We start from the raw sequence: 24,600 nt of genomic DNA, 5'->3' as shown, positions 1-24,600 counted from the left end.
ATGGCGCCGGGCACTCCAAGGGAAGCAGGAGTGTGGAGACAGACCAGAGCTCTTTTGTTCAAGAACTGTCTTATTAAGTGTAGGACTAAAAAAAGCAGCGTCCAGGTGAGTGCGATGCTCGTGTGTCTGCGGTTCTTCTGCATTGAAGTGACTCCGGACTCAGAGATGCTCAGCTTTATTCTAATGTTTCTAAAGCTTCAAGGTCTGCTCTGAATTTGGGGTTGAAATGGGTTTTTTCAGAAGGCATTCTGTCATCCTTTGGTTGAAAATGTGTTCTAATGTGTATGGCATTATCCAGAAAATCTCCTTGAATTAGTATTGCGATCTTAGTGCACTTTTAAAAACTTCTGCACCAATAACTGACCAGAATAGTGGGATTAGGCCTCTCCAAAATATTTTTATATTCAAGTAATGTGTGTGGTACTTTAAGATGGATTTTGAGGTGAAGAAGAGACAGTCCAGTGCTTGGCTAGACTTGTTTAAGTGTTCATGGTTTGTGTTTTGCCTCCAAATAACATACGTCTACTGATAGTTAAAACACATCGATTTATCCCTTTAAAATTGCTTCTTAGGTGATTAAAATCCCACTTCAGTGCCAGAGAAGGATTTGGCATTAAAATTACTGTTGCATTGAAAACATTCAGGGGACATTACATTCAAGTAAATAGACTCACAGTCTCTCCTTTAAGCTTCGTGTAACTAAGATAAACTTCTGGAAGTTCTTATTTCCATGACTGCTTTATGAAATGCCGTATTTATTTCTTCCTTTGCCCAGGAGGTCCTTTTCCCACTCTTCTTCTTGTTCTGGCTCATTCTGATGAGCATGATGCACCCGCACAGGAAATACGGCGAGGTGGCCAACACCAACCTGGGCACCCTGGACACCTCCATGCTGATCAACTTTGTCATCGGGTACACGCCGCCCACCCACATGGCACGAGAAATCATGAAGAAAGTGGCTTTCGATAACTTCGAAGAGGGTATTCAGCCCTTTGCGTGGCGTTTTTCTGAGTATATCTCACGCTGTGGCTCGTGTTTGAAGAGCTCGCTGCTGCTGCTGAGGACAGAAATAATCCCATTTGTTTTCTATTGCGGCTACAGGACAGATTGTGGAGGCTTTTTCTTTTCGCTTGGTTGGCAAATGTTCTGGCGCTGCCATCTCCGTGGGGTTCGTGTTCCCCTGCTGCAGCCAACACGTGTAATGTGATTGCAGGGAAGGTTTTCAGATGACCCAAATGCAAAAAGCCCCTGGACATCTCTAGGGCTAAATTAATGTCCTGTGACATCCTGGGGCAAATTTGGGAGAGGATGCTGTCCTGCAGATAGATTAGATTGCATTTTCTAGCCTGTTGTTACTATCAGAACAAGATTTGATTTGGTTTTATTAAATGATTACAGTTAACACTGTGTCACCTTTTGAAGGCAATTTTTAGGGTTTTTTTGCTTTAAAGTGCTTTGCCTGCGCAGCTGACGCATCCAGTGGGAACGTATCTCCCCACGACCACTCTGATGTATTTTTAGTTTGGTATCTTTGATTCTTTTGTGGCACTTGTGCTTCAAAGGTACCGCACAGAGCAGCCCAGCCCGGCATCCGCGTTTTCCTGACGATGCCTCAGCAAACGGCTCCACTTTCCGCCTTCACAGCCCATTTTCCTCCCATCCTTTGCCAAAGGCGGTGGCAAAATCCCATATTTTCATGTATTTAGCCCTGATTTAATCTGCCCTTCCTCTAAAGCGCTGGAGAATAAACTATATATCCATAGCCAAATAAATCGTTAAGTATTAGCGTAACGGCGTTGCGGGGTTTTAATCCCTCCTGTGCTGACGCCTAAATGGATGTGAGAACTTCTTCTGCCCCGCAGACATCATCACGGAGGAGTATTTGAGCGAGGAGGACCTGCAAGAGGCCAGCGCTTCCAAACCCCCCAACTTTGTGGGTGTCGTATTCACCGGCCCCATGTCCTACCAGCTGCGCTTCCCCGACTCGGTCGCCATGGCTTCCATTTACACCGAGTCCAGAGGTAAATAAACGCACCCCCTCTTCTAGGTGTCCGCAAGGGGATCAACTGGGAAATCATCCCCTTTTTTTTTTCCTTTGTTGTTGTTTTTTTGGGGAGGTTTTTGCATTTTAAATCACCCTGCGTTGTTCTGCAGCCAGCTGCTACAACCTGCGGAAAGGCTGTGAATCCGTGACGTACTGGAGCTCGGGATTTACGGCTCTGCAAGCCTGCATCGATGCTGCCATCATACAGGTAAATCTGAGCAAATAGCAGAATAAACCCAAAGACTTTCAAATCCATGACCTGCCTTGGCTCTGGTTGGTTTTGTGATGTTTTTGATTTGTTGTGTGCAAAGCCGTATCAAAAATCAGCCTGGATCCGATGAGAAAGCAGAATGTTTCATGTGTATTCTCCGTATTTCCTACAGAAGTGTTCTTGTCTGGTTGAATAATGCGGACATTTGTCTTCGTTTGCGTTCAAATGCGCCCAAAGCATCTCATCAAAAGGAGGTGCTCACCCCAAAATGCTAGTTAAGATACCAAAAAGCTATAGAATTTACTATTTTGATAATAGTATTTATCAGCAATGCTCTTTTTCCTCTTTCTCTCCCATTATGCTGCTCGCAGTGAGAGCAATTTTGAGGGTTTTTTTGGGGTTTTTTTGGTTTGTTTGGTTTTATTTGTCCGGGTTTGTTGTTGTTGGTTGGTTGGTTGTGGTCCATTGGTTTATTTTACATGATAGGAATTGCAAAATTGTTCATTTTCTCTCCAGATGTTCAGATGTTCTCAGTTCCCCTGCCATGGACTGGGCTTTGGGGACAGGAGGTTTGGGGGTGAGATGGGGCTGTAGAATCACAAGCGATGCAAAAATAACTCTAATTTCTTTTCCTTGTAGCTGAAGACTAATCAGTCGGTTTGGGAACAACTGGAACTGACCAGAGCGATGGTCATGGGAGAGGCCGCGGTGGTGGAAATCGACAATTTTCCTCGGGCCATCATCTTAATTTACCTGGTGATCGCTTTCTCACCGTTCGGGTATTATCTGGCGATTCATATTGTGGCAGAAAAGGAGAGGAAGTTGAAGGAGTTCTTAAAAATATTGGGACTTCATGACACTGCCTTTTGGTATGTGTTTGGTGCATCTCATTCTTTATAAAGGAAATATATATAAAGAAATTTTTTAAAATAGCATTTTCTAGGTATATCCCCCATCCTCCATTTTTTAAATTGTTTTCTGTCTGATTAAATGAAAGCAGCTAACAATGAGATACTCTGCAAAATCGAACAGATATCGTGAAAATAGGAATGTTTTCAGAAGTGCCGGAGCGATGCTGTTGCATTGATGCATGTAAAGTCACGCCAGGCTTAGAGGGGTTAAACGTGATGATGCACGAGGTTTTTACCTAGTTTGTTTTTATTGGTTTTAAATATTTTTGGCTCAGCACCTCCTGTTCTGGAGGCTCAACACGTCACCTGCAGCCTCTTCAGAGCTTATCAGCACTTTCCCCAACCGATCATTAAATGCATCTCACTCTGTAATTTTAACATGACAGAGCAGTCTAAGCAACAGGTTCATTTCCTTACCATGATGGAAATTATCCGATGCAAGATAATGAAGGTTGTTTTTTTCCAAATGAGAGGAAGTACTAATTTGAAATCATTGATATTTGCAGAGATACAAACAGATTAAACTTTGCCCTTTGCTGCAGCAGCCGATGCTATTTTAGCACCTTCTATGCCATAACAGCCAACTAGGGTGGGCTAGGGTACCTTTTTCTGGTTGCTTTTGGTGTATTTCTGCCAGCCGGTTCTGTTTGTTTGCGGCACATCCTTGGTGACAAATCTCCTTTAGTTGAGTCCTTGACCCACAGCCTCGGTCCCCACTGGCCCCTCGAGCCGCTGAATATGACTCGGTTTTGAGGAAAATGTGTCACTTTTTAACTACCTGCGCACAAACTGCCCTTGTATCCTTAGGTCAGAATTTCTAACAGATTCGCCACTCTGTTTTTAAAAAGAAAAGGATTTTATTACCCTGCCCAGCCGCTGGAATGACTAGCATATTAAATTTTAAATAGAATTTCTTTAATTATTAAAACCTACTACCCAGTTACCCCCTCTTGGTCATACCGGGGAATTAATTATGCAAGTTCAAAAAAAACCCCACCCACCCACAATGAATCATCTAATTGTGTATCTTTTTGATGCCGTGGGTATTGATGTGTGTGCTCTGATGCTCGGAACAATTCCGAGGATGTTTACAAGAGCTCCTTTTATCTGGGGCCTCTTGTTTTGTTGCAAGCCCGTCCTTTGGTGCAGCTGTCTGGAATATTAAAGAATGGTAGTTTTGGCTATTTTTGTGTGTGAATAATTGAGGCTGGGAGTTCATTGACTGGTTTCTGTGCGTTTTGCTTTGGTTTTCTCCCATTTTTGCTCCTAGGCTTTCTTGGGTGCTGCTCTACATGAGCCTGATTTTCGTCATGTCCATTCTGATGGCGGTGATTGCGACGGCCTCCTCCCTCTTTCCCCAGAGCAGTGCCTTTGTGATATTTCTCCTCTTTTTTCTGTATGGCATCTCTTCAGTAAGTATTCCCCATCTTGTTCAATTCAGCCATCCCATCTCTGTCTGTCTGTCTTGTCTGTTTGTTTTTTCCCACCCAATCTTATTCTTCTCCACTAAAACAAACATGACCTGAGCAGGTGATGGGTGTCAAACCTGTCCCTGTCCCCTTCCCCAGCTCCGCTTTGCTTTGGGATGTTGTTCAAGTCCCAACCATCACTATGACAAATACCTTGTGTTACTGAAGCATCTCAGTTTATAACCATCTGTCTTGGAACTGAAAACACTGTACAGCACCCTTTTGAAGCCCAAAACCGTGCCCTCTTCTAAACATTTGCTGTTACTATATAGTGGGATGTTAAAACCCTAATTACAGATCGGAGAATTAATTTATAGAGAGAATTGCTTGTCTGAGTTTGTAAGCAACCAATGCAGAAATAATCACTTATTCACTGTGTCATTTACAGAGATGTACTAACCAGGGTGTCTGTGCCCGCTCAGCCGTATGGCTCCTTATTTTTCTTTTACTTTGTTTTATTCTGTGCTCTGGCATCTTTGGGAAATCTGTCACTTTGTAAGGGACGCGTGGGACGTGGGTGGATGCTGGAGTGACTGTACCAGGAAAATGATACGATTAGCAGAGGCAAAATTGAAGCTATAGTCTTTTTACTTCAGCTTTTCTACACCCTGTATTTTTAATATAGTACCTTCTCACATTTGTTTTCAATCTGTCCCTAGGTTTTCTTTGCACTTATGCTGACGCCTCTATTTAAGAAGTCGAAGCACGTGGGTATAGTGGAGTTCTTAGCAACGCTGGCGTTTGGTTTCGTGGGCCTAAATATTGTCCTGCTGGAGGATTTCCCCAAATCCTTCGTGTGGATTCTCAGCCCCTTGTGTCAGTGCAGCTTCTTGGTCGGCGTCGCGCAGGTAAATAACCTTCTGCTCCTCCGATCGCAACCTCATCATGCTGACTTGTCTGTCATCGTTTTCATATAGGCCTTGATGCAGGTATTTTAAATGTATATACATTTAAAATGAATTAATGATGGTGGGGAAAATTGCCTATTTTAATAGCTTCCCACGGCAATTTAGTATCAAGCAAAATCCAATGTGCCGTCGAGCAACTGTTATTCTTTGTGTTGCTGTGATCTCGGTCACTTTTTCACTGATTTTGTTTTATTTCACTAAGTTTTTCCCCATGCTGTGTTGTCTTTCCCAGCTGGTTCCGTGCCGGTGTGTGACATCCCCATGTGTCTGTGTTTGTTGGCAGGTGATGCATCTAGAAGATTACGAAGATGGTGCAACGTTGTCAAATCTAAATCACGGGCCTTACCCGCTCTTTATCTCTCTTATTTTATTGGTGCTGGATAGCATATTTTATCTGCTTGTAGCCGTCTACCTGGATCAGGTTATCCCAGGTATGTTCATGAGAAGAATTAAATTGAACTGTGCAAACATCACCAGTTCCCAAAGTCCTGAGGGTGACACGACCGGTGGCACCTCTGACTGAATTTCACCTATGGAGAAAGGAGATGCTGCTGTTTGCCAATATATTTTATGCTGTGACTCAGAATACTTTTAGCTGAAATAGTTTATATTCCATTAAAACTGTGAGACGTGAAACTAGCGTGTTTAGAGATGATGGCTTTTATGGATGCCAGCTAAACTTTGTTTCCCTCTTCCTTACTGGGTTAACTGGTGCCTCAGCCTCTGCAATTTGCTCTTACAGGGTTGAAAATTAAAGACTTGTCTGCCTGTTCCAGACCTTTCCCTGTGATGGCAGTAGCTTAACTTGAAACGCAGAATAAAGTTGTTAATCGTGCGACTAATTCCTAGTTAAGCCCTGCAGCTCCCTTCGCCTCTCATCTCTCTGGATTTATATTGCTGGTGTTTACATCCCTGTTCTTGCAGCGCTGGGGATTTCTCTTGCATGGAAAGAGATTTGCACATAATATTTAAATACTTAGCAAAACTGGAACCTGCTGGCAGTGTTGATGGCTTAAACGCGGATAATGTAAACTTGGCTGATGACATTGCTCCGGAATGGAGGTGTGGGCTGGCTGCTAAACTTCTAGCAGGAGAGCTCATGGCTTTTGTGGCTAAAACCTAAAAGATGAGGAATATCTGCACTTACTGTTAAGAAATTGTCTTTTTCCCATCACTCTCCAGGGGAGTTTGGACTCCGCCGCACGCCGTTTTTCTTTATGAAGCCCTCGTTTTGGTCCAAGCGCAGAAAAAATTACAAGGAGTTGTACGAGAGCAGCATCAACGGCAGCTTGAGCTTCAGCGAGATAGTTGAGCCCATGCCTTCCGAATTTCAGGGGAAAGAAGCCATCAGGTACGATTCCTGCCCTGTCCACGTGAGGTTTAGCAGACTTGGGTCCCTGATATTTAATGCGTAATTTGAAAAATCAGTGTTTTTCCTCCAGTTGTTGGATTCAAATAGCATATGGTATGCATTGCCGGGTCCTCCGCGCACACACGCAGCGCGGCGAGTTTCCACTTTCTGGGACGCCCCACCATCATGGATGCTCTCCAAGGATAAACCGCGGGGCGTAACGAGAGGGTTTGTTTGTAGATTGTGTTCCTTAAGTTGGAGTCCTCTCAAAACCGGCCCCTTTTCCTTCCCCTCCGTTGCGCTGGGGCCGCGAGAGGTGTAAGCAGTTGCAGATGTTGAAACGCCTACTCTGCTGGGAGGGTTTGGTTTCTGGTAATACGCATTTGAGGAGAAAAAGGCTGTTGTGTCCTCTGTAGACCAGAGGAGAACTTCATGGTGGTTTTACCCAACTGCCCGATCTAGGAGGGTGAAACAAAACTGAAAAGTAGACGGCCATGCTCTCGTCTTTCACCTTGTATTTTGTGTCACCTGTTTGTCTTCCATCTGGCCCGTCATGTACTTTTAGTGCATCTCAGATACTATTTTCAGTCTTTCCAGTGTCGTAGCATGATGTGGGCTGAGGAACTCTGTGTCTTTACTCCTCATTGGCTCCACAAGTCTCAAATAAATATTTGAGCTTCGTGACCAGAATGATTCTTGTGTTGTCCATTCTATCCGTGTCTCTTCGGGCATCTGCCATAGGTTGAAGGGTCCATTTTTAATCCTGATGTTCACATGAGAACATTGTGGCCACTTTTGCACTATTCATCCACCCTGGCCATTTTCCACAGCATCCCTCTGCCAGCTCTTCATCATTTTTGAACTATCTTGTCATCTTTACATGTACTGGTTTTGTTTTCTGTCATACCCAGTTCTCCCCACTATTCAGAGCTGTAATCCACTCCCCATCCTCATTTTCAGGATGGCCAGGCTTCCAAAACCCATCTTACATGGCGCCTTCAGATAAACCGGTGGGTTTTTTCATTGGGAAAATCAGTGGGGCTGGAAGGAAGGTTTTTACCTTTCTTAGAGAGATAGGTAGCTGCTTTCTTTCACTTAAATTGATCAATAGCTATTGGTAATCATGTCTTTGGAGTCTGGTGTACTAACACCTGTTTTCCATATCGTGTCTGTTGAGTCTTCTGTTGTATTGTGGAGTTATTGGGGAATAGCTGTGCCCTTTTCTAGCTTAGGAAACCTCTAGTGCATTGTTCTACTGTGTGAAAGAACCACCTGTTTGAAATAATCTGGTCTGGCATCATAGGAAATACCTTAGAAAATACCAGCGAAAGCTTTCTGATACAAGAGTGGAGCTGGACTAACGTCTGTGACAAGATGCCCCGTCTCTTGACTTGCCTCCATGGGATTTTAACCTGTCTAGTGCCACTTTAGCTTAGTCGCCTCATTGTGACTGTTTCTGAGTGTTGATCGTTCAAAATGCCATATAAAGATGAAATAAAATAGTGTATAAAATGACATGTCTTCTTTCAGAATCAGCTGTGTTCAGAAAACATTCAGGAAAAAGGGGGAAACTGTGGAGGCTCTGAGAAGTAAGAACACTTTAGCTTTTTAGCTGCTTGTCAGACACCAAGGAGCAATAGCTGAACTGTCGAGTGGCCTTTTGTGTTTCAGTTCGGGCTTTTTGGTTTCTTTTAGTGGGGTGGGACCTTGGAGCATGAATGCCAGATGTGCTTGCGTGTGTCGTCCCTCACCGCTTTGGCAGTAAACTTCTTTAAAACGGTACCCCAAAAAAGAGGAGCCCTTCCAGCACTAAACAAACCTGCTGGCATCGTCCCCGTGGTTCCTCCTCTGCCTGTGTTGTTAGCAATACAATCTTCCCTCCCCCATCTCCCTCATCTTTTCATCTTGTTGCTTTTAAACGCGAGGACTGTCCCCCCCCAAGCATCCCCTGCCATGCGGGGACATGGAGGTAAGGCGTCCCTTTGAGCAGACCCTAAATGCATACCCCATATGTCCGTATTTGAATTTCCCTCCGCGGTAGGAGCCGGCCCCGGGTGCCACGAGCGCTGTCACTGACATCTCCTCTTTCTCTCGCGCCTGCCTCGGGGACCAGATTTATCCTTCGACATCTACGAGGGTCAGATCACGGCTCTGCTGGGGCACAGCGGCACCGGGAAGACGACGCTGATGAACATCCTGTGCGGGCTGTGTCCACCCACGGACGGTGAGCTGCTCGTGGGGCGAGCTTTGGGGTTCCCCTGCTTTGGAAAACCAATTAACATCTATGGTTCATTCAGATGCGCCACGTTGTTCTCTGGATTATGTCTGCAAGAGTCCGTTTTACATTCATGTCCATGTTACCCTGATCTCTGGCTGTAAAACAAAAAAGAACCACCAACCAACCAACAAAACCCTCTCAGCTGATGCTTCTGGGTTGTTTTTTTTTAGGATTTGTTTCTGTCTATGGGCACAAAGTCTCCGAGATCGATGAAATGCTTGAAGTGAGACAAATAGCAGGGGTGTGCCCCCAGTCCGACATCCACTTTGATATATTAACTGTGGAGGAGAATCTCTCCATATTTGCTGCAATTAAAGGAATCCCCCAGAATGATTTGATACAGGAGGTGAGTCAGCTGGGCACAGGTATTGTCTTGTATGTTCATTTTTAACCTGTAGGATAAAATACCCTTATACTGCGCAGGTATTTCCTTAAGACAAGTTTGCGGGGAAATATTACTTTGCAGTACAGTAGGCAAAGAGGTACAGACAGGTATTTTTACAAAGATAAACTATTAATTTTTTCTAGGCAACTGAAATGCTTATGAAACATTTTAAATCCTAATATTTGTGTTCAAGCATAGACACCTTTTAACTCCTTCGGGTTTGCTGGATGTTCAGACCCTGCTCTGGATGTTCGGGTTCGTTAGCAGCGTGTACAGCTCAACAGAATACACTGGGAATTAGGAACAGTTAATTTGAGTGTTAATTGGTAAGAATCTGGTTAAAAAAATTACAGCTTTTTTTAAACAATAAATATGTTTCTTGTGTTTCAAAGGTGCAGAAAGTGTTGCTGGATTTGGATATGCAGCCCATCAGAGACAATCAAGCTAAAAAATTAAGCGGGGGGCAGAAGAGGCGGCTGTCGGTGGGAGTTGCTGTTCTTGGGAACCCAAAGGTGGGTGTGATGGAAACGTTCCTGACTTGTTGTCACCAATACACCCAAGGGTGACGTCTCATTGCAACCAACTACCACATATAGTAACATGCAAGGTGCAGAAATTATTGCCGTATCTCTCTTTTTCACCCTTCTGGTTTGTAGTTTAAACAATTAAAGTTGCTTCAATAGCTCAACCTTTATACTTGAGGACGTTAATGGCTTTGGGAACGGCAGTAGCTCTGGATTTGATCTCTTTGTGAAGGAAATAATGTGACAAGTTTGATGCTGTTGCTGGCAGGTACCATTTAGCCCCCGACAATGAACCTGTTGGGGACTTTCCTTGCAAAAGCATCCAGGCTCCTGGCGCAGGGACGGAGCCGGAGAGCTCCTTTGTGTTACAGATCTATTATTCCTGGCCTGTGAGAATGGGGACTGCTTTTAGATCTATAGTTAAAAGTGATGTGTGTGACAGTTCGCTGGGAGTTTAAAAGCTTGTGTGTATATTTAACCATCCCTTAATAGGAGGAGTGAATCCATAGCTGAACGTAGTTGTGTTAGAATAAAACAGACTATGGCATCAGCTTACTATATGATTTTTCCATTTGTCACAACAGGAGATGAATTTATTCAAAGCATAGTGAAGACAGCTGCCTTGCTTACTCCAGGATATTCCCTATATGTTATAGGGACCTAACGAACAGGCTTCAAAAAGCCCCATATCTGTTACATAGGTGGGATTTCCCAAGATCAATAATTGTAGATTTGGCTTTGCAAATGCTGCTTGTTTTTGCACCAAGGTTTTACTGCTGGACGAGCCGACTGCGGGTATGGACCCGTGTTCACGGCACATCGTCTGGAACCTCCTGAAAAACAGGAAAGCGAATCGCGTGACGGTTTTCAGCACCCACTTCATGGATGAGGCCGACATCCTTGCTGGTGAGTCCCATCACAGCCCAGGGTACCTGGTCCACGAGTAACCATCATTTTACAGAGCAAAAAGTGATGCTTCTTAACTGTACTATATGCGTGTATTTGAAATATATAGTTATTTTTTGGAGTAAATTACAAGTTCTCCAAATGGTCGTCTTGATTTTAATTTTTCCATATTTTTTTTTTGGTTTCTAGATCGTAAAGCTGTGATTTCTCAAGGGATGTTAAAATGCCTTGGATCCTCTCTCTTTCTTAAAAGCAAATGGGGAATCGGCTACCGCTTGAGGTATTTGTTTTGTGTTATATCTGTTACGTGACATTATGCATCTTTCTTTTTTATTGTTTGCTCTTGGAATCTCTAAGCTCGCACACCCCACACTCAAAAAAGATCCTTTTATTTTCTCCATACTGAGGGACAACTGTCCGCTAGTTCTGCTGCAGATGCAGGGAGAAAAGCCGGCTTTAAAAACCCCGTTTCTTGCGTGTTTTCTCAGCATGCACATCGATGCCTATTGCAACACGGAAGCCACGACGTCGCTGATCCGCCAGCACATCCCTGCAGCCAGCCTGATCCAGGAGAACGCCGAGCAGCTGGTCTACACGCTGCCGCTCAGGGACATGGACAAGTTTGCAGGTATTCATTTATTTACGTCGTTATTGGGCTGCAGAAAAATCCATCCAGTGAGGCCATAGCCTGCAATTCTTGCTAAATTGTCCTTGCTATGCATATGTTTTATTATGAATATTGATCGTTTGGCTGATGATCGGCAAGGTCTTCATCGGGTGGGTAAGGACCTTGTGGCCACCTCTGAGGTGGTTGGGTTGTGTTAAGAGGGATGTGGGTTCCAAGCAGCAAGTGTTGGGAGATGCTTTTAGCAGAAGCGTGAAGAGAACCTCTTGTCTGAGAATCCCCTTGTCCTGCAGAAGCATCGTCTCATTGCAGAGTATTTTAAGGAGCAGGACTGGCCTCTAGCAAGGAGCCAGAAAGCCCCTCATTGAAGATGTCCCTGCTCATTGCCATGAGGTTGGACTAGATGAGCTCTGAAGGTCCCTTCCAACCCAAACTATTCGGTAATTCTATGGTTCTAGGATTCTATGATCCTACAATAATCCATCCCCCTCATTGTGAGCTGCAAAGAACCTCGTGTCGCTTCAAATCCAGTGGTGAGAGGGACAGATGTGCTGGTTTCACTAGATGGCAGCAATTATCTGCTCAGCCCTACACGAGTCTTCTTCTTCATCTCCCAGGAGAAAATGGAAGAAGCAGCGTGTCCTTTGAGCTATGTGGAAAGCAAAGGGAGAATCAATACTGATATGAACGCAGCTCATATTTCATAAATGCGCTTTTTTTTTTGTTCTCCATTGCATATAATCAGTTAATAATTTATTAGTTCAGCAGCCACTGCGGGTGCTTTTGAAAAATGGGCATCTTTGCGCAAGATTGAGTCAATTCCACCAAACTATTTTAAGGAGAAGCTGAGGCCAGGAATGTGCCTCAGCACCGGGGCAGAAGAAATCGCGGAGATCGGATGAGCATCGTTGGGTATCCGACTGCTCTTCCCATTTTACGCATTTGCGTTTCTTGTCAGTGTGACCTTGACTCTGAAGCTCCTCGTTTTGTCAAGTCCTTCACCTCACAGGACTGGCAAGAGCCCAATGATGTTTTTTATCCCAAGGTGCTAATAATTACTCTCACTCTGAACATCATTCTGGTTTTCAAGCTATGCATGTTGTCCAGTATCTCCTGCCCAGTTAAGCTGGCTTCACAGATCTGGCTATTTTTATATATATATAAATATATAAAATTTCTGGGTGGTTTTATTTGTAGAATCTCTTTGTGTCTGGGCAGCCCAGGATTTTTCAGATGCTGAGGTGGTTCTCAGAAATGCTACAGCTTTGGGGAAACATCCCCCATTTCCCACACCTGACCATGGAGGATGAAGTTTCGCGCTAAAGACGCTTATCCTAACCTTGCTTCTCAAGCCATGACCTGGGTTTTCATAATGTAAGCAACCAAATTGTCACGTTACCTGCTTTTCTCTGCCGTGCAGAAGACCTTAGGGATGCCTCTGATGGGCTCGAAGTTCTCTCGGGAAGACGATATATTAATAATTCTGTTTCAGAGTACGCAGTGTGTTTCACTCCTGTCCCCAGGCTTGTTTACTGACCTGGACACTCATTCCCATTTGGGCGTTATCACCTACGGCGTTTCCATGACGACGCTGGAGGATGTCTACCTGAAACTGGAAGTTGAGGCAGAGATTGATCAAGCAGGTGGGCTGGACCGTGGCTGCTCTCCTGTTTTTCCGCAGATTTGGTTTAGTATTAATTACTGTATAATTGCCCACGCCACATCACTGCCAGATGGAGATTTGCTATGGAGGTGATAATAAAACCCCTCTTGCTGAGCGCTGCATCCAGCAGCACCAGGCGCCTTCGGCCACATGGCATTCCAGGCTTTTCAAATATTTAACATGAAAAACACGCAAAAGCAATGAGTTGTGGGGGGGTGATGCTGGGAGGATCCAGGGGAAAAGCTTTTTACTGATTGTCTCTGCAGTAATTAAATTTTCATCCAGTGTACTTACATCTAAGCCCTTGGTTTTACCATTGCGCTTTTTATGGGTAGCTTTTAAAAATGTGCTTTGTTTTCCTAATGGAGTTTACTTGCGAGAAATTGTAAATACGCAGTATAAAATTTATTTCCAACTTCCTGCGTGAACTGTAACATTAGAAGCCTGCGCTTAAGGCTGAAATAGCTGAACTTCTCTCTTCCTCTCCTTTAAGTTAACTTTCAGGTCAAATGAAAAGTTGGGACCGCTTAATATTACTGCAGAATTAATCAATTGTTCCGCTGTCACCTTTGGATGGTTTAAGTTATCTTAATCTTTCTAGTGCTCTCTGTGCGATACAGACTAATAAACCATCCAGCTCTGCAAAGCTTTTGCGTGGGTAGAAGAGGGTTTAGCAGCTGAACGTGCTGGTATTTAATAATACAGGTGAACGCACAGGATGATGCATCAAAATCTGTTGACTTCTGGTTTGTTTTTCAGATTACAGCGTGTTCAACGCCCAGCAGGTGCAGGATGAAGTGGACACCAGGTCCTTCGAGGACATGGAGCAGAGTCTCCTGATGCTCTCGGAGGCGAAGGCGCCGGCCATGAGCAACTCAGCCCTCTGGAAGAAACAGGTTTCCACCATCGCCAAAGTTCATTTCCTCAGTCTCAAGCGGGAAAATAAATGCGTGAGAGTTATGTAAGTACCGGGGCTTTCTCGTTTGTATACAGAATTCTCACAGCTTGTTTGAATGACACCAGAGAAAGGGCAGGATGCTGTGAATATCTGTTACTGTTGAATACACGCTTTTTGGGGGCGATGTTTTGATAGCATGCACATCAACCGAGTCGGCTTTCGCTGATTTTTAATAAAACCAAAACTTTTTATTTCTTGCAGGTTGTTGCTTTTTCTGATTTTTCTCGTAGTTCAGATTTTATTGTTTTTCATACACCACATCATCAAAAATTCTGTAGCCGCTATCAAACTTTCCCCAGATTTGTACTTGCTGAAGCCTGGAGAGAACTATCACAAGTACAGGAGTCGCCTCCTGCTGCAGAATTCCACAGGTACGGGAGCAGAGGCTTCAACTCAGGATGTTGTAAAAGTCTGTAGCATCGATCCAGACAACAGAAAGTAGCCTCTGTTTGAGCTGTTCGGAATTTGTGCTTGATACAACTTCATTTCTCCAGATGCTGTATTAAAGTGCTGCTGATTTCCCACTCGTTTAGCTAATTATCTATTCAGCTGAACCTTTTGGAATGTCCTGATAATGCTCAGTGGCAGCTCCGCTTCCTCACGGCTGCATTGGATTTGCACAGATTAACTGGAGAATATAACAAAAAATGTCTTGAATTCTCCAGAGGCTGTTGAGTGGGAAGCCAAGATAAAATCATCCATGTTGCTCAGAACAGCAGAGGACTCTTTGACAGGCGCGTGTAAGGAAACAGGGATCTTTTCTCATAGGGTTATATCAGTGAGAAAACACATCGATAATTTTGTGTTAAATGCTCCAAGCTGGGATGAGTAATCGTGTTGTTTTCTCTGTCTTACACCAGAATCGGATATCGATGACATTGTCCACTCTCTTGGGAGCATGAACATCCTCTTGGAGATGTTCAACGACAGCGATTACGTCTCGGCTGCTCCTCACAGCGCAGGTTTAAACGTGTTCGACCTTGAATCTAGACAGGTAAGACAGACAGCAATATCATATTGCTTAGACAAGAGGCTTGCAAAGAGGACTTTTATTACCAGAATGGAAATATTATTAAAATAAATACTCTTCCTTAATGGTAATTATGGTAGGCGAGTAAAACTTCCATCCCCCTTCCTTCCCCACAAGGATACAAAAAGCCAAGAGAAATATTTTACTTCGCAAGAGCTCTGGCGTAGGAATTCCTTATACTGGTTGAATTATACCCTTTGACAGATGTATAATTCCATGGTGCTCTCATGTGTAAAGAAAAATGAGTTTCTTGGATCGAAAATATTCATTTCAGTATGGCCACTGAAGGAGTGTCAGCAAGATTGGAACATTGGGTTGTGTTTAATCTCCAGCACAGGAACTGCTGTGCAATGTGCCAGCTCTGTCTCTTCTTTCCATTTTTATTCATTGCAAACTCTTAATATTAGTGTGACAGCACAACCCTTAGCTAATGTAAATTTTTGCCTGTCTGGCTTTTAAATGCATTAGCAAAAACATATGAGTGCGTGTCATTCTGTGTTTTGGTTTTCAGGCTGTAATTTTCTGGAGCATCGTTTGTCACAGAGTCACAGTCGCATAAAACAGACTGGGAATTTATTCCAAATAATTTGTTCTCTATGAGCATGACTGTTTTCCTGAATGAGGTTACATGTTATAACCACCCTGAGCAGCCCACAGCTTCCTGCAAAACCTACTCTATTATGCAAAGCTTTTTCCAATGTTCAGGTTTAATTAAGCCCATGGGAGAGGGTATTACCCTTCGCAACACTTTCCTTTGCAGAACTACGTTTTCACGCTCGTATTCAACAGCACCATGGTGCATTCCCTGCCGGTTTTGATGAATATTGTCAGCAATCTGCTGCTGCGCAGTTTAAATGTGACGGAGAGCATCCAGATCTGGAGCAACCCCTTTGTCCAGGTGAGCACGCCCAAAATCGCCCTTAAACATGACGGTCTATTAGACACTCCTACAAATACTCCAAACCCCTCCATAGGTATTTTTCTTCATGCTGCCACTCAGATATCTTGAGATACACAGAAAATATGATTTAGTGTTTGCGGTCACGTTCCAATTTTAAAAGCGTTTTTTTTTGGTCGCACCCATTCTGGTGTTGAAGAAATCTGGTTTATGTTTCAGAATCTTCCAGACACAATCTTCAGACTAGAGATCTACTTTGAAGCTGTGTTACTGGGAATCATTATTACTGGAATGCCGCCTTACTTTGCCATGGACAACGCAGAAAACCATAAGGTAAACTCCCAGGTGGAGATCCATAGACTTCAGAAGAACTTAGAAACATCGGGGCTTGGTGAAAATCTTGAGTTGTTTCATATAGTGTCTTTTATCATGAGGAGCAGTATGGATGTGGCTGCTGTTTGCTGCCTTGGGTAGAGCAGATGTGGGAAAAGCCCTTTTGCTTTCCCTGGAAATGCTTTTTGCAGCTAAAATCAGCCATAAGCAGGTGACACCATGACGCACCGTCGGTGTAAAAGCAGCGTATTAGGTGGAACAACAATACCCCGCGTATACACTGGCGCAGATTGCCATCGCATTCATTTTAATTAACACATAATTAATGTTGCATTGTCTTTTCCCGTTGCAGATCAAAGCGTACACGCAGCTGAAGATAGCGGGGCTGTATCCCTCGGCGTACTGGACCGGCCAGGCCATGGTGGACCTCCCGCTCTTCTTCTCCATCCTCATCCTGATGCTAGGCAGCCTCTTCGCCTTCCACTACGGCGTTTATTTCTACGTGGGCAAGTTCCTCGCTGTGGTGAGCGCCGTGGGGGTGTGAGAGCGTGGTCAGGTTGTTTTCCACAAGTGTTGGTTTTTATTAGATGGTTTGGTGGACTTTTTCCAACCGATACATGGGGAAAATGCCCAATTAAGGCTGCTGGAGTAAAGGCACCCATCAGGTTGCACCAAAGGCTAAATAATGCAGCTTTTCATGGAGGAAAAATACTGAAATTTTGCATTGCGTTCAGAACAGGAATAAAGTGAAGCTTTAAAATACCAGGATATTCGGAGGAAATGCTCTATCCTCTTTATCCCCTGTGTGTTCAGCGGCTTCGCGCTCTTTGCTACCCATCGATAATTGCTCCATTTGCGTCGGTGTGCGGCCAATGATGAGGTTACAGCGACTTTGAACACAGACCAGCCCTACAATGAGCTGCAGAACATGATTAAGTCGAAGAGACTTTAAGTCTCCTCATCTTTTATATTCAGAGCAGGGTTCCCTGCGATATTGACTGTAACTGAGAAAAATCAGATTTTCCTATCTGCTCTCCCATAAACTCTGATTTGATCAGCTTTGGGATGGGACCATTGCGCTGCGGGGTCATTTTTCTACCAGAGCATCTACCCTTGTTGCAATATCTGCAAATACACTAAGGCTAAAAGCTGGAATTCTTAATATTTAAAATCTTTAAAATCTTCAGGTCAACATTTATGTTATTAAGAAAAAATGGAAATAGTTTAAAGGAAACTGACAGGTGGTTCCTGCCTTTCCATGTACTCTTTTATTTGTGTCTTTGATAGAATATGTTGTATGTACCAAGGTGGCAAAATACACCAAATTAAGTGACAAGGAAGGATATAGAGCTACGTAACATGCTGAAGTGATTCTAGTTGATACTTATACAAACAATTCACCCCTGGGTTCTTGCTGCACATTTCCTGAGAAGCCTTTCCTGTCTTTGCAGATCTTTTGCTTGATCGGTTACGTACCATCAGTTGTGCTCTTCACTTACGTGGTCTCCTTCACGTTTAAAAAAGTCCAGAACACGAAAGAATTTTGGTCATTTATATTTTCGGTGGTGAGTAATTTCACCTTGATTTTGGGTCGCTGGGAACACTGATTTATTTCCAAAGCCACAACCGGCTGCTCAGTTATTTTATTGAACTGTGCGTCCTTAATGCACAAGGAATTTGAAACATTTACCAGTGTCTCTGTATTACTGTCATATCCTAAATGATAAAAGCTTTAAAAAAAGTGCCTCAAATTAGATAACTTACACTTGGAGAGTCTGAACTGAATGAAAATGGGCTTTTTTTTCCTTTTCCTTTGTACAGACAGCCTTGCTCTGTACGGTTGTCACCGAAGTGGCCTTTTTTCTGGACTATTACCTGGTAACCACCGTCCTGCATTATGTCTTCTCCATCTTCATCCCTATTTATCCCCTTATTGGCTGTCTGATTTGTTTTATAAAGGTAAGGGGATGTAAGAAGTCCTCTCCAGAGCACTTGTAAAAGGCTGGGATTGATATGGGTGTCTTTGATGATAATGAAATCTAATATGTGAAAAGTAGCAACTGGTGGTGAAAAGTCACTTTTTTCAGCGCGTTGCAGTTTTAAAATGAGCAAAGGAACGAGTTTTCCATTAAATATCTAAAGGAAAACTGCGTTTCTGGGCTGGGTGAACACAGTGGTGGGTGACGCGTTATTTGGGAGTCGGTGGCTTTAAACTGGGAGCAGCCCCAGGGACTTGGATGGGATTTTATTGGCATCAAGCTCAAGCAAGCGAGGTCTCTGCAGAGCTCAGAAAGTGACTGACCAGTGTGGCTTAAATGACTGATCTGAGATTGAAGTGCAGTGCAGGATATCAGCAGTGATTATTTCCCTGAACGTATGTTTTTGCACTGTCAGATCTCATGGAAAGGCAAGCGAAAGAACGGAGGATACTACGACCCGTGGGACCGGCTCCTGGTAGCAGTTCTAGCTGTAAGCGTGGTTATTTGATTATTTGCTGTAGAGAATTGCTGATTCCTGCCGGGAGGCCCCTTCTGCTCAAGTATCTTTATTAATAAAGATTTGCTGGAGCCTGTGGCTTTGCAACCTGTTGCAGCATGAACAGTATCAGTAAAAGCTGCTGTGCCCACCAGCTCAACATCTGCTTCAATAATCTTATTAACGATGTTGGGATTAATCTTGATTATTATGGGGGCCTGTGCTGATGGAGCAAAAACTGCAGAACAGGGGGCAGTCCCTTCTGTCTCCAAAAACCAAATAATTGCCATTAAATCGAAGCAGATTCTGGTTGTGCATCCTCAGCGTTGACGCACTGAGCACCTAATGATACGTTTAGTCTTTTTGGAAACATCAGCACTTCTGTGGTGGGGAGGAGCTGGTGCTCGTCACTCATTGCACTGGTGGGATCACCTGTAGGATCACCTATGGGATCACCTATAGGATCACCAGGCTCGCAGGGCTGGCAGCGCTCCGAGTAACCAGAGCTGTATTTGTCTGGTTTAGCCCTATTTGCAGTGTCTCGTCTGGCTCTTCCTGCTGCGATGTTTCGAGCTGAAGAATGGAGGGAGGACAGTGAGAGAGGATCCGTTTTTCAGGTAAGTCTCTATTTAATCAACTTTTAAAAATAATAGTCCTAAGAAGCCATTTTTGAAGTGCTGCTGGTGATGAAACTGGAGTATGCAGCCTGTAGTTATGGGAGATATTGCAGAAAATACCATACCCGTGGTTATATCCCATCCCAAGTGTCTAAAGAATTTGTTTTTCTAGCTTTATTTCTCTGAAATTCAGTCAATAAAGTATATAAATAGGGTTTTTACTTCCTTTTAAGTTCTATCAGTGCAAAATCAGGAGTTTGGTAAGAACATCCCCTATACATTATAAAAACAGGAACTTCCTTTGCATGGCTGGAGATGCCAACCTCAACAAAGAGCTTGGCATAAAGATGAGGTCTTTCTGCTCTTTTGGGGCTTCTTGGATGTGCTGAATAACTGTTATACGCGGGTTCAGCAAATTGCTTTCTGCATCCAGGTGGAGACCAGATCCCACCTGAATGCTGAGCCGACGTGTCCCATTGTTTCCTTCCCCTTAGAAAATGTTCTACAAAACCCAAAACCTGGAAGTTCCCCGACGCCCCACATGATGAGAATGAAGATGAAGATGTGAAGGCGGAGAGGCTACGAGTCCAAGAAATACTGAGCGGCCCCAAAAATGAGGAGGTAACACTGTGAACACCAGCAAAACCCCAAATTGGGATTTGGCCAGGATCTGCAGCCGCTTCTCTCCTCTCTCCTAGATGCCGGCAATCCTGGTCAGCAGCTTGCACAAGGAGTTTGATGAAAGGAAGGAATTTCTTTTGGGGAGAAAAATAAAGAAAGTGGCGACAAAACATGTTTCTCTCTGCGTAAAAAAAGGTAGGAGTTTGATTACTTGCTGTTGAGCTGCTTTATTTACAAAACCAACTCTTGAGTCCATGTATCTGGCCTGATGGGCAACATTTTGTGTCATCCATCCTGTAGGAGAAATTCTGGGGTTGTTGGGACCCAACGGAGCAGGGAAAAGCACGTTAATTAATATGCTTGTTGGAGAGATTGAGCCAACCAGTGGGCAGGTACGTTACATGCTACAAACTAAATAGAAAATGATTCTGTATTTTTTATCATTATTGCAAGCGTTTCTGAGTGTTTTTTGCTAAAACTTCACAAAACCTGTTCTGATACTTAGAATATTGTTGAGTAAAAGCTATACGTTGTCCTCGCAGGTTCTGATGGGAGATTGTGCATTTGGCTTGAACAGCGAAGACGACTCGGTGAAATTTGTAGGGTATTGTCCTCAAACGAACCCGCTTTGGCCAGATATTACATTGCAAGAACACTTTGAAATTTATGGCGCTATCAAAGGAATGAGTGAGTCTGATGTTAAGGAAGTCATAAAACGGTAAGTAGTTTGTTATAGAAATCTTTAACGTTTGGCTATATTTTTCCTAGCCTTTCTTTTTTTCACTTTTCCTAATGCAATCTTCTTTCATTTAAGTTCGATTGGATCTTTGCAGCGAATTCAACAGGTCTGAAATTGTTGGTCAGGAGACAGAGATTCAATCACCCAAAATTCAACTGGTTTTGTTGGTGGTGTTTGTGGTGCTGCTGGTGTTTTTCGTGTGTGTAGTGATTTTTTTTGTCTGTGGTTGTGTTTTTTGTGCATGGGTTGGGGGTTTTTTTGGTGTTTTGTATTGGTTTGGGTTTCTTCAAGTTAGGAAGTGCTACCAATGACCCTTGCAGAGACAGCAAGGACAGGCAGTCCAGGGCTTGGAGCTGTTTCTGGGCTGTCACCCTGGGCTCCTCCAGGCAGATGCTTTCGTATGGAAGCGCCCAGCTCTGATTCTTCTTGTTGCTTTGCTTTTTCTATACTTTATATACAAACATATATAAATACTTGTCATCGAGTTCTTCAAATGAGACCGTTCGCCTACTGTGTGATGAGGGGGAAGCCGAACCATCACCGTCTCAGCTTTTCACGTGTGGTCCTTCCTCCCTGTTCCGCAGCATCGCGAGTGCCCTGGATTTAAAAGACCACCTGCAGAAGACCACGAAGAAGCTGGGCGTGGGGCTGAAACGCAAGGTACGGGGGAGCTGCTGGAGTCACCACCTTGGGGTGTCCCCAGCAGCCGCTGTGTCCTCACGCTGTCCCTTTGCCGTCCTCCAGCTCTGCTTTGCCCTGAGCATGCTGGGCAACCCGCGGGTCACGCTCTTGGATGAACCGTCAACCGGGATGGATCCCAAAGCCAAGCAGCACATGTGGTGAGTGCCACCAGGTCCACAGGTTCATTTCTCTGTGGGAATTTGCCTGATTTTATATATTTGCATTATGCTTGTAAACACCAGAGAGAGCCACAGACAGGGAACCATCCCGACCTTAGTCCCAGGTGTCGACAGGTGTGTCCTCTCCCAGGAGAACTTGGAGATGAAAGCCTTGAAATTCAAAACAAATCTTAAAATATAAAGAGTATGAGATTTGAGTCATCTCTTGTTATGTTTTGTAGGCGGGCAATTCGAGCAGCGTTTAAGAACAAGGAGAGAGCGGCTATCCTGACCACGCACTACATGGAGGAGGCAGATGCTGTTTGTGACCGTGTGGCCATCCTGGTGGCCGGGCAGCTCAGGTACCACAGGGAGGACAGGACAGCTGTTAACTAGAATAGATTTCTTTGAAAATATAGGTAGATAATTGTTTTGCACCTTAAACTTGGAGCAAAATTAAACTGCAAAAAGGGTCCGTTGAAAGTTAAGCTGCTATTTGAGCGTGGTGTAACATGTACAACTCTTATTTTCCCTCTGCAATTGGTAGATGTATAGGTACTGTCCAACACCTGAAGAGTAAGTTTGGCAGAGGGTACTTCTTGGAAATGAAATTAAAAGAAGCAGCAGATGTACAGCAAGTGGAGTATCTGCAGAGCCAGATTTTGCACATCTTCCCCAACGCGAATCGTCAGGAAAGGTGAAGTTTCACTTCATATTAATACAATAATTAATTTCTCAGTAGCTCCTTGGTAGCAAGTAGGAAATGCCATGATACTGATATTTGCACAAAATATTTATGCGTAGCTTAAAAATGAAAAGAGGAAGGGCTGTGACAGCAGCAGAAGTGCCGGGGCGGTGGCTGCGAGTCCCGTGTCCAGATGTTCGGCACGGGGGAAGCAAAACTCAGTTTCTTCATAGCTGGTGTCTAACAGCTTCCTCCTTGGTCTGGGCCCCCGAGAAAATCCGAGTCACTGGCCCTTATCTAGAAATGCTTGAAATTCTGGGGTTCTCTCGAAGTCTGAGTGTGGGTTGGTTGTTTTTTCCCTCAACTGTATTGAATCTCTGCAGTGTGAACTCGAGGATCTGGCTTGGTGGGCGCTGGTGAGGCTCCAAAAGGGGCACTGCAGCTGTCAGATAAGGATTCCTCAAGTGTGGGAGACGTGGAGGAGAGTTAAATGTTGAGAAGGAAATGTGTGGGGTGGAGCAGGTCCCTGTTCTCGAGTCTGGGTTGTGGGAACTGCTGCCTGATGCCAAGTCCCAGGAGATCCCGTCACCTTTGCCTCAGTTCACTTGAAAGGCAGAACCTCATAACTTTTTTAGTTTGAGGCAGTGATTTTTTTTTTTTCATTCATGAGTTTATAGACGGAATATAAATGGCTGAATCTTAGCTGACGAGCATATAACTCATGGAGCGGTTTCATCTCGGAGACAGATCTTCTGGAGCTGCATCTTTCCTGTTGTGTAATGACAACAAGTCAAAATGCCTGGAGTAACCTTCAGAAAATGAGTTTAAATCTATTAACTCTAATATCAATATTTTTCGTTGTGAGGAATTTTACCTGAAGCTAAATTTGCTTTGTTTCTTTGTTCCAGTTTTGCTTCTATTTTGGCATACAAAATTCCTAAAGAAGATGTTCAGTCGCTTTCACATTCTTTTTCCAAGCTGGAAGAAGGTAATTAAGCACTTTCCATGCGTCATGTAGAGAAATAATTTAGTCTTCCATAACTGACACATTTGCCATGCAGTGGCACTTGTGCATTTCTGTTCCAAATCAATTTATTTTTGTATTATTATTGGTGTCCACAACTCTGCTTCTTGTTAAATGAAGAGTCATTGCACCAGCTTAAAATGCTTTTAAATCCAGTTGTTTCAGATAATGAAAACATGCACTCTCATTAACTCTTTTGCGCTCTCATTAATTCTTTTAACAGTAAAACACGCCTTTAACATCGAGGAGTACAGCTTTTCTCAGGCAACATTGGAACAGGTATGTTAAAGCAAATTATATATATCTATTTTGCCGTGGGAAGATGCTGCAGGTGTTTTGATGATGGTGAGCCCCGTGCCCGCAGTTTGTCCCTGTCCTCGGTGTCTGGGTAGCCCGGGCTGCTCTGCTGCTATTTGGGCATTTTTAGGGAACTGAAATCCCCTTTTCCCAAGTGAACTGGGACTGCCAGTTCCCCTGCTCCTCTTTATTCCCATTTTCTCCTTTAAAAATAAGACGCCAACTGCAGTGATTGGAGCAAAATCAGTTTGTGGCGTTACTGGAAATGTTGCTGTGATTTATTGAAAAGACGGGCAGTACTGTTCATTTCTGAAAGGAGGGGAAAGCTGAGGTTTATTATTGCTTATTCTAAACTAGTTATTGCTGACGATAAATGTTCTTCAGCATGTATTTGGTTCAACTTCCTTTTCATTGCGCTTTTGAAGAAATGAGGTGGGAGCAAGGAGAGAAAAAACCCCAAAACTAAGCTAAAAATTTCTTACTCAGAGATGAAGCAACACGTTCAGTACACGTGGGGTTTTAGCATGAATTCTGTTCGTGACCAAGTGACTTCCTAGGAGAAACGTGGTGCATTCGCATCCCTTGTCTGTGTCGCAGGTGTTCGTGGAGCTGGCCAAGGAGCAGGAGGAGGAGGACAGCAGCTTCGGCACGCTCAACAGCACGCTGTGGTGGGACAGGACGCAGGAGGACAGGGTCATTTTCTGAGCTCCTGACGGCCCACATCTCCTCGGCACCTCGTGTTTCGTGCCCGCGATGATCCTCTGTACACGCATCGCGGTGTGCGTGGAAAACATCGGGGCTGGGACAGA

General features: G+C 44.0%; 1 protein-coding gene across 1 annotated transcript; it reads left to right on the top strand.

Annotated features, from left to right (window-relative positions):
- On the top strand, nt 1–24,600 carry ABCA5 (ATP binding cassette subfamily A member 5; the record flags this gene model as incomplete). The annotated part of the gene is made up of 38 exons (XM_080356734.1): nt 1–105; nt 776–980; nt 1,863–2,021; nt 2,155–2,252; nt 2,895–3,124; nt 4,437–4,578; nt 5,295–5,483; nt 5,827–5,974; nt 6,726–6,894; nt 8,425–8,483; nt 9,008–9,118; nt 9,343–9,518; nt 9,950–10,069; nt 10,849–10,987; nt 11,177–11,267; nt 11,476–11,615; nt 13,136–13,255; nt 14,035–14,236; nt 14,435–14,604; nt 15,094–15,227; nt 16,024–16,161; nt 16,381–16,494; nt 16,847–17,017; nt 17,946–18,059; nt 18,316–18,453; nt 18,889–18,963; nt 19,495–19,586; nt 20,081–20,207; nt 20,285–20,402; nt 20,508–20,599; nt 20,750–20,925; nt 21,531–21,606; nt 21,691–21,785; nt 22,028–22,147; nt 22,333–22,482; nt 23,379–23,458; nt 23,718–23,773; nt 24,389–24,600. The coding sequence occupies 38 exons, from the start codon at nt 1–3 to the stop codon at nt 24,494–24,496; spliced, it is 4,947 nt and encodes a 1,648-aa protein (XP_080212860.1). The 3' UTR covers nt 24,497–24,600.

Source organism: Nesoenas mayeri (genome assembly GCF_963082525.1).
Source record: "Nesoenas mayeri genome assembly, chromosome: 19".
Taxonomy (NCBI): Eukaryota; Metazoa; Chordata; class Aves; order Columbiformes; family Columbidae; genus Nesoenas; species Nesoenas mayeri.
Note: the sequence above shows the minus strand (reverse complement) of the source record. Positions and strands in the feature narration are given on the sequence as shown.